The sequence below is a fragment of the Pieris napi genome, chromosome 11 (assembly GCF_905475465.1).
Source record: "Pieris napi chromosome 11, ilPieNapi1.2, whole genome shotgun sequence".
Taxonomy (NCBI): Eukaryota; Metazoa; Arthropoda; class Insecta; order Lepidoptera; family Pieridae; genus Pieris; species Pieris napi.
The window spans coordinates 11,879,013-11,889,655 of NC_062244.1; the positions used below are offsets into that span (position 1 = coordinate 11,879,013).

Consider the following 10,643-nt stretch of genomic DNA (forward strand, 5'->3'; position numbering starts at 1 on the left):
ATATTTGGGAAAATAATATTTAATATTTTTAATAAAAACTAAATAGTTCCTGCTAAACAAAGTTGGTAAGGTGGAAAATATCAATATTAATAGTTAAAGTTTGTGTTATAGTTAAAATCCAAAACATTGGCGAATCACGCAGATAATTAGTGTTCGTACGAGACATATGGAACAATTGCGAATATCTTGTCGCGTACGACATGTAATAAATTTAAAAACTCTCGTTTAACGTAAATTAATCAATAATGCTTTTTATAATTCTCCCGATTTTTTAAATGATCCTAGGGATTGATTTTCTCCAGTTTAAACAATTTGTATGACTCAAAACTTGGCTATTGAAAAGAGTGGCGGAGAGTTTCTTGCCAGTTATTTTTGTCCGTTCTATGCCCTTGACTTGCAAATTGTTAGTAAATGTAAATTTAGAATCAATTTAACATCTTTTCTGTTAACGTTCATAAATGTACTTGGGGACCTATATATATAAAGTTATTTTGAGTTTGAGAATATCATATCATCATAATCATAACCATATATATATAAATTTATGAAAATACCATCAACTTTAATTATCTATGACTATATTTATTTTAAAGAAATATATCCACCAACGATATAACATCTCAGTGTCAGTGTCAGAAACTTCAATCTCGTTAACAACCCCGAAGCACAAGCTGTAAATTGAGAGATGTGAGCATAAAAACAATTTGTTATTTTGCATTTACGACTCGATCCAGGCCCGTCTTATATCGTACAAAGACCCTTCTGTTCAAAGGATTTAGAAAAGATTTATTATTGAAATTGTTTCGAGATTACCCTAAAAGATTAAATATTTCATCGTCTATATGAACTCAGATTAAACAAATTGAATAACATACACAGTACGCACGACATTTATTTTTTTGGCTTCAGTCAAGCATTAACTGAGATATAAAGGGTTTAAGTCCCGGCCGGGGGGATGTTAAGAAGTTAATGAAAAACTAGGTTCTGTAAAGTGGTTGTGACAAGCACAGAGAATTCAAATTCAATTCAATTCAAATTTAGGTAACACAATGTACACTTATGAACGTCAATAAAGAAATACAGATTAAATGCTAAATGCTTCTAATTTTACATTTACTGCCAGTTCTCACATCAAGGGCGTAGAATGGATGAGCAGAACTGGCAATAAACTCTCCTCCACTTTTTAAACGACAAGTTTTTTGTTTTACACAATGTTTGTAAGCTGCAACCGTTACACCATTTTCCACATGACATCTTAAGTAATTAATAATAAAAGATTTGTCCTTTATGAGCAGTAAGTATGGTGAAATAGGAGCACTTACATTCTCGTGGAAACATCACCGCATACACGAATTCAAGTTCGATAACTGTGTTCATTAAGCTGTACTATAATATAAGTTCTATGGGTCCAAAATGCGGTCCTGGCCTGCCTGAGTGGCCCAAGAAGCCCCACTATCAAGCGACACATCTTTTCTTTTTTCAGGGGTTAGCTGAGATTTCCCCTGAGACCGGGGTCATAGGACGTGTTATTCAAGACTTCTCAAGAGCACACTCAATCAAACACGTCGCAGACTTCTTTTTATACCGAATTCATGGAAGTTATGTCAAAAATTATTTTTTAGATCATAAATGAAACTAATCAGGCTAGTTAATGACTGAGTATTGTATTGAAACCATATCGTATAGATAAAATAAACAGTCGATATAATTGCAATTGTGTTGTTACATTGTTATTTTTGAAGTTATACTACTTTTGGCGCGTTAGGGAAAAATTATGAAATTAAATTTTTACGATGCGCGCTCACCGTCACAAAAAAACGACACCCTGAAGTTACATACATTTTAAAATTAAAAATGTCAATTTCTTTAAGTATGTAGAAATAATTTTTTTGAGATATTGAAATAAACTTTTTTTAACTAGATAATGCGTTAAAATAAAACATTCAATGTATTTAAATACCTATTTTGTATTGTTAGTGTCGTTTTTTTCTACAAACGAAGAATAGGTGAAAGATAAAAATTTTGAAAAGATTTTTATCTTGTTACGCCAAAGAAGTACAACTTCTAACGCGTGTACATAAGTGCACACACGTCTTTTTAGTGGTACACACATACATATTTAATTGTATCCAGCGTATTGTAGAGAATATCTCATAGATTTTGGTTATTTTCAGTTTGGCAATAAAATCTTTAAACAAAACAAAAGCTACTTTTAGCCTATTTGATAACATCTTAAAAGTCTTCTTACTCATATTTTCACTTTGAAATATTCCCTTTAAAAGCAAGTCGGAGTAAGTTTCGATACGAAATCAGGCCACAGTCGTCAAGATTTTATCGACTGTCCGATCAATTGAATCCAGATTTTTATATATGATATGAGGTTTACTGAAAAATTGTATTTTATTTTATAACCAACTTCAATAAAGTAAACGATATCAAGTCTAAAATTACACGAAAATTAATTAAACATATAATATATCGTATTGGCATAGTCTGTAAGGATAATGTATGTATTTCTGTAATAAATAAATAAATAAATAACTAAGAAATATATTGATTTTAACCTAGTATATATATGTATATAGATGGCATTTTAGAAGATTTTAATTTAAGTTAACCTATAATTCTAGTACATAAATTATGATTAATATAAAGTTCTGCTACAGTTGTTAGTCAAAGTTATTCCGACAAATGACCATCAAAAAAGACGTTATCCACATCCTTTAAGAACCTTTTTAAAAAAAAAACATTCCTGTCTGGTGTGAAGTGCAAGTGTTCTTCTGCGATGGATAGACTCAGCAATCAGCTGTGAGTCTTGCAAAAGCAGAAGAAAAATAAAAGAAAAGCATTCTTCTCACAATTATTACAATTATTCGTCTTGACAGTAGATATTTTCTTATGAAGCAAAAATAACCAAATAAGGACACTGTAGGATGGAATAATATCAACCCTGGTCCCACCATTAAGCGAATCCCTCACGCGCCCAACAGAGACAACGACCCTAAAACAAATACATCTCATCCCGGCACTTCAAATCAGGCTTGACGTATAAAAATCAAGATTAAGTTGAAGCCATAAGCTAAGATTGCGAGATAAAAGCTACGTCCGTTACCCGCGTAGACGGGTATTTTTTCAATTGAATATTTTATGTAGGGAGACCAAAATGTATGGAAGATAATATTGTTATAGGGGCTAGGTAGGCATTTGATTGTTAAATAGCGTACAAATTATTTGAAGAGTCTTATAATTATGACGGAGTAGTAGCAGACTAAAATAAGGACGGCTGATGGCGACGTGTATCTCGTTTGGTATATATTAAGTTTCTCATGTAAAAAAATACATGTTTTGTAATGAGAAATAAAGCTCTTTAAACTTAAAAATTTAAATAGCATTGCAGAAGTCCGGCAGATGACGAAACGGCCTCGCATTTGGACGAACGGTTGTTTTGTACGAATAACTAAAATATTTATTATTATTTATATTAGTTTCACTTAAAAAAAGAGTTTATCAATTCTTAAAAGGCCAGCAATACACTCGCGAGCCCCCTGGTATTGAGCATGGGTGGCGGTATGTCCTAACGTCCCGTTTGCCCCCTGTTCTATAAAAAAAACTTTTGTTATAGTTAACATTGTGTTACTTGTTTATTTCTTATATCTAGAAATGTTAGTATGATAGATATATAGTTTAAATAAGTTAAATGAGCAATGTCTTTATTTTTGTATGAATGTATTAATAGTCATAAAGTTTCTTGGCTGCTATTTTGAGACCTTGTTGTCTATAAAACTTAAGTGGCTAGTATTGATGACATATGTTATTTATTAATAAAATATAATTTTGAGCTAAAATAACCAAAAAGTATAGTCAGACTACTCTTGAAAACAATTTGGTTAACAATGCCTGCAAAAATTTGCATAATGTTTAATATAACAGGACACAGTTGTTCTGTATAATAGTGTATTGTAAAAATATATGCAATCATTAGAGGTAAATAATCAAAAAGTTATTTAATCATACCTATCAATTCAACTATCGCATTTTACATTTTCTCAAATTCTCAAAATTAGCGAACCACTAAAACCATATATTGAAGAATCCTTTTGGATCCTTAGGTCAAATCACTTGGAGTTTACGAGTATTTATAGCTAATGGGCATTCAGTTTTCGACATAATATAAAGTTTATACAAAACCCAATTTTACCAATGCAGTCTTGTTTAACCGTTTACAACAAACATTTCAAAAGTTTTCAAAGCAACCAAGTTTTTCATCATCAGGTCCCTTGAGCATCTTAAAAATACCAACGATTTGAAAACCTTTTTATTAGGTCGGTTACTCATTATTAATTATGTCCACAGGGTTTTCTCTCCTCTGAGGGTCTCCCACGAATTCCCTAATTCGATTGTTAATTATCATTAAAGAAACCAATTAGCGTGCTAATTAATTAGATGTTTTGTATATAAATATTGTGTTTCGAAGTTCAATTATCATTCGCAACAGCCATCAACCGCAAAATGAAGTGCATTGTGAGTATAAGATTTATTTAAAAATTCTTTAAGTGATTTAAACGCAAATTTATTATATAACCCGGCGATATGGTAACGTTATGTTGCACACAAAATTAAAAATTTTATTTCACTTTTTTATTTATTTTGAAGTGATAGCTAATAATCTAGTTTAATATTTTAAGTTAAACTTGACAAAAGCCGATTAGACTAAAGTATCTAAAATCAGTTTCTCATTGTTAATTTGACTTTATAATCCTGTTTTACATTAAGCACCTTATATACTGAGATTGACCGGATAGTCAATATTTTATTAGCATATAATTTAAAGATTGTTTTATATTTTTTTATAATAAATTTAATAATCCTTATTAAATATAACTAATAACTGTTCACAGATTCTTGTTGTCCTATCCTGCGCTGCAGTACTAAACGCCCAGCCTTTTGGAGGGCTTGGTCTAAGAAGAATGGGTGGGTTAGGCTTAGGGTCTGGATTAGGCCTAGGTGGTCTTGGAATGGGAGGAATGGGCCTAGGTGGTGTCGGCATGGAAGGAATAGGACTAGGTGGTCTTGGTATGGGAGGAATGGGTCAAGGTGGTCTTGGAATGGGAGGAATGGGTCTAGGTGGTCTCGGAATGGGAGGAATGGGTCTAGGTGGTCTTGGAATAGGAGGAATGGGGGGAGGATACACCGGCGGTGGCGGATATGGCGGTGAGGGTTATGGCAGTGGCGCAAGTGGTTTCGGGAGCCAAGGTTACCAGAATGCCGGAGCGGGTGGCTTTCACAACGTTGGTGCTCACCACAATAAAGTTACATCTGTAAGTATGCATTGGTTACCCACGCCTGTCATTTATTTTAGTACATATATTTTTTATATTGGATTTTTTATATAAAAACATGGAAAATTCTTAATATTTTTTCAATGAACTATTTCTTTATATTGGTTTTCTTTTCAGATAAACCAAGCTGAAGATTCTGGCTTCCACAACGTTGGTGGTGGATCAGCGATGGATAATGGGGGTTATGCTGGAAACGGATATAATGGATTTGAAAACGGTGCTTCACAATTTGGAAATGGTTTTGGATCTGGCAGTCAAGGCATGATAATATAACTATCAAAATATTTAAGACGCTTTAATTGTAATCTTTAGTATTAATAAACTATTTTTATATGAGTACTAAGTTTTATTAAAAGTAAAACAATTTTTTAATGTCAAGTTATCTTGATAAACTCGAATAATATATTATGATTAAATAATTGCTGATAAATAGAAATAAATTATAAATTACAATAATTCAATATTAAATACGCATCTATCCTATCCTAAACTGATAAATACCGACACTCAATCATGAAACCAATTTGGTTTTACCTACACCATCACATTCACCATGGAGAGTGTTCAGAGGAGTTGTTCGGACTAATACCTGCAGCTGAGTTTCAGCATCGGACGTCAAGGCAGAATACAAAATACCATCCGTATCGCCTCGACGTCCGTCGTTCCATAACTGACCGTTTCTTTAGCCGCGCTGGTCCGCGCGCGTTTCTTTAGCCGCTGGATGGGCGGCGGTATCACTAAACATCAGGTGAGCCTCCTGCCCGTTTGCCTCCTGTTACAGTAAAAAAAATTTTTTTTTTAACTGTAACTCCCGTTGGCGATATCAATTGGAAGTTATAGAGCATTGAGCATATCTCTTTTTAACATTATATCCTGTATTTTTATGCTTACAACTGTGACATAAAGAGAAAACCTTACTTCTGTTAAAACAGCGAATGAGGCAGTATTAAAAAAAAAAAATGAAAATGTTTATTTGTATCTCAAATTTTACATTAAATACATGAGTTGAGACAGCCCCCGTAAGTAGTCAGAGACACTTGTGTTGGGGTTGACTCGCTGCTTCCCTTATTTATACAATATTGAGACAGTTGTTAGAAAAGAATAAAGTATTAGATTGTATGATTGAAGTGGATATCTAAATTACATATGACACAAAACTAACTGGTCTCTGAGTGAGCAAAATGTACAGCCTTACCTTGTACAATACATTTTCAATTCAATTTATTACTGTTTTCTTTTACGAGGGTTGGTTGAAAACTCGCTTAGAAGCCATTAGTTCGCCAGTTGTATGTAAGTGTGTAATCTGTGTCTTTTAATATGTGCAAAAGTATATATTTTTTTATTTATGTCATTTTACATAATAATACAATAAAATTATAATATGTTACATTAGAAAACCGCTGTGGTTTGTATAAATGTAACCATAGCAGTCTTAATAAATAAAATAATATGCAATTATATTGGTTAACATTAGGTCGTTAAATTTAAGATATTTTGTTACATATAAATCGCTTTTTTAAATATTATAAGTGTTTGATGATTTAAAAATGTAGACAAACAATGAATGATATCTTACTAAAATCGTACAGTTTAGATAATTTAAAAATTAGCTGTAATAAGGCAATTAGAGCTTTTCATATAATTTATCATAATTTCTTAACGAAGCAGTTAGGAACACTAGGGTTTGTCACAGGTATATAATTAATAAAATGTAATTAAAGAAATCATTCCAAACCCTATTAGATAATACGTTTCCAAAGTAGTTTAAATTTATATTATGCGTTCGAAAATGTTTTATCATTAACGAGTCTGAACTCAGCTTTCAACAACATGATTAAATATATTTTTTTAATGAAGTTATAATAATAAGAAAAGCATTTTTATTCAGATACATTTAAACACGTTTCTATTTTAATCTTGTTTTAGCGTATCTGTGTACCTGCTGTCTCTTTAATTTGGTCTATCCCCCTTCTAAGTTGTCTTCCTCTTTTTCGTTTGCATCACTTAATGCGCAGCCGATAGGACTTGGTCTAGGCAGGAGACTGGGGCTAGGAAGGGGCCTAGGCTTAGGAGGAATAGGTTTGGGCGGTCTGGGGATGGGCCTAGGAGGGATGGGTCTAGGTGTGGGTCTTGGATTGGATGGAATGGGGGCAGGCTATGCCAGCGGTAGTGGATATGGCAGCTCAGGATATGGAAGTGGCGCAAGTGATATTGGAAGTGTAGGTTATCAAAATTCTGGAATGGTTCGTTTTCACAACATTGGTGGTCATCACAATAACGTTACATCTGTAGATGCAAAACAAAAACACTTAGTATTTGTTAGAATAACTATTTTTTCTTTCATAATACATTGCTTTTCTTTCCAGATAAATCAAGCAGAAGATTCTGGCTTCCATAACATTGGTGGTGGATCAGCAATGAAGACCGGAGGCTACACCGGAAACGGATATAATGAATTTGAAAATGGTGCATCACAATTTGGAAATGGCTTCGGAGCTGGACGTCAGGGGATTATGATTTAGTGGTGTTTATGTGTAAATGTATTCAATCAAGACCTGTGTTAACTTTAATAAATTATAACAATGAGAGAATGTTTTATTTGAACGCATTTAAAAATTTATTATTTCTATCAACAAAAGCTCAAGAATTAGATTACGACGCGGCCATTAGTTAGGTCGTCTATTTCTATTCGGTCGTAATTTGCAGTCACATTAGGAAATCTTGCAAAAGAAGTAAAAATGGATGCATTTCTGCAATTTTATATTTTACAGGGAAAAGGCTCGTGCAAAAAAGAAAAATAAATTTTTCATAAAAGATTCAATAAGTTTTAAAACAAACACTATTATTTACACTTTTAATCAGACAACATTACTATCCGATTGGCTAGCGGTAACTAAGTCGTAATAATTTAGTGGCACTTCAAATTGACATTCTGTCATTCTACAAGTTCCATACACATGGAAAAAACATAATGAACACACAGTGTACAACCATATGCATGAACTCTACTTGAGAGTGACAAATTCAAGCCATTTTATTCATGTATGTATGTATGAACGTCCCGATTTACAATGACTGGGAATTCTAAAACAGTTCTTATCAGTTAACTAGGTAATTTTAACTACGAGTAATCCGAAACTTCCTTTAGAAATCTCCATATCGTCTGCTATAAAACAAACAGTAACCCGACGTAGGGCTTCAATGCGGAGTCGTCGCTAAAGTTCTACGCATAATGTTTCTCTCAAGTTTTGATTTACCAGCTTCGTAGTAAAATATTACGTGATGCAAAATTTTTTCAGTTTTAATAATATCATTTATAATATGTTAAACTTCGTAAAATATATCCATAACAAGCGATTAAATTATTGATATACTTTCCAAAATCTGAATACTGATTGACGAGTACAGGTACCGGAAAAGGTGCCTTAAGACCGAAGCCAACTCAGGAGCACATGTACGCAGCAGAATTGGGGTGATGCCATCAGGCTCGCTCGACATACGGATGTCCAAGGAAGATAAAGCTTTGCGGATAGCACGAAACCGGAATATATATTATGTAATTTAAGACTTTTTAAATTTGTTTTGATTTTCTTTTTAATTATTTTTATTATTATTTTGTAGTTTAAGAAAATTGTAAATACTGTTTACTTGATGGTAAATAAATAAATTGGATTTTAGAGATAAAAAAAATTAAGACATCGAAGTATGACACAGCAATATTTTTTTTATTTATATTATTAAAAAATTTATAATATTATTATATTATTAAAAAAAACTTCTCTTTCATAAATAATTTATTCTCTTTGTTGTTTATGTAATTTATATACAAAAATAGAAAATATAAATGTCATTTTTCCTCGTATAAACACTAAACAATTTCTTATATTATCATGCCTTGGCTACCGGATCCAAAACCATTTCCAAATTGTGAACCACCGTTCTGGAACCCGTTGAATCCATTCCCACCATAACCGCCATTGTTCATTGCTGATCCTCCGCCGATGTTATTGAAACCAGAGTCTTCAGCTTGGTTTATCTAAAAATAAAAAGTAAATTTTATAAGCACCAATAAACTAATTACAAATTAATCGACAAAAACAAATAATTAAATATAATAACTTTACGACCTATTTGAAATCCAAAGCCAGTGAAATATTAACTTAAAGTGATACTTATATCTACCAATTTTCAAATTTATGAGCCTTTTTAACTGTTATTAGCGTGATAATAAATCTATTAATAATATACTTACGGATGTAACTCTATTATTGTGAGCACCAACGTTGTGAAAGCCACCCGCTCCGGCATTCTGGTAACCTTGGCTTCCGACACCACTTGCACCACTGCCATAACCAGCACCGCCATATCCGCCACCGCCGGCGTAGCCTCCCCCCATTCCACCCATACCGAGACCGCCTAAGCCCATCCCTCCCATGCCGAGACCACCTAAGCCCATCCCTCCCATGCCAATACCACCTAGCCTACCTAGGCCAAGGCCAGAACTTAAGCCTAGTCTTCCCAGACCAAGACCTACGCCAAATGGTTGAGCATTTAGTGCTACAGCACAAGATAGAACGATGATTACCTGAAAGAAAAATATATTTTTTAAGTCTTGATTTCGACATTTTTCTCATGATCTTAGACCAATTGACTGATACACATTTTCGATTTTTAAATTCACTTCACCGCAAGTAGGTAGTTATTAAGTTAAATGAGAGATATTAACCATTGGGCTAACACAACAAATTTAGATCAATAATTGTAATATAAATTTACTTACAATACACTTCATGTTGTTAACTGTTGAATATATCTGAGTTAATGATAAGAAATTACCTTACACGCATATTTATATTGAACTACACTAATTTGGAAACGCATTATTTAATAATGTATCAATGAAGCTATTTTCAATGACAAATGAATCGTCATTGATGACGTACAAACATACGAATGCCCGTTTTTCTATAATTACGTCATTATGAAATTAAAATTTAATTTCAAGCCTAATTGAAGCCGCGGACTTCCCTAATCACTTGTTATGGAGAATTTAAGTAATTTAGGAGTGAAACATTAAATGAGAATATTAAGAATATTCCAATAAATTTTCCGTAAAGATCTGTACCTTATCAGAAAACTATAGATAAAAATGCTCGAGATTCTAATCGATGAATGTCGATGAATCGTTTTCCATAGACACTATTGATATATAATAAATTATATCACGAAGAAGTTTATAATTCCTGTATGAAGATCCTGTTCGGTCGGTACAAAGACATAATTCGATGGTTAATCGCTGTAGGT

The 10,643-nt window shown here is 32.8% G+C and overlaps 1 protein-coding gene and 1 long non-coding RNA gene across 2 annotated transcripts; one reads left to right on the forward strand and one right to left on the reverse strand.

The window, feature by feature from the left end:
• The first annotated feature begins 5,206 nt into the window (after positions 1-5,206).
• On the forward strand, positions 5,207-5,675 carry LOC125053494. Its single transcript, XR_007117587.1, has 2 exons — positions 5,207-5,318; positions 5,457-5,675. It is a non-coding gene; the product is annotated as an uncharacterized LOC125053494 (long non-coding RNA).
• A 3,521-nt stretch (positions 5,676-9,196) lies between these two features.
• LOC125054192 (acanthoscurrin-2-like) lies at positions 9,197-10,235 on the reverse strand. The gene is made up of 3 exons (XM_047655944.1): positions 10,120-10,235; positions 9,592-9,924; positions 9,197-9,375 (listed from the first exon to the last, which is right to left on the reverse strand). The coding sequence occupies exons 1-3, from the start codon at positions 10,129-10,131 to the stop codon at positions 9,220-9,222; spliced, it is 501 nt and encodes a 166-aa protein (XP_047511900.1). The 5' UTR covers positions 10,132-10,235; the 3' UTR covers positions 9,197-9,219.
• Between the last annotated feature and the right edge of the window lie 408 nt (positions 10,236-10,643).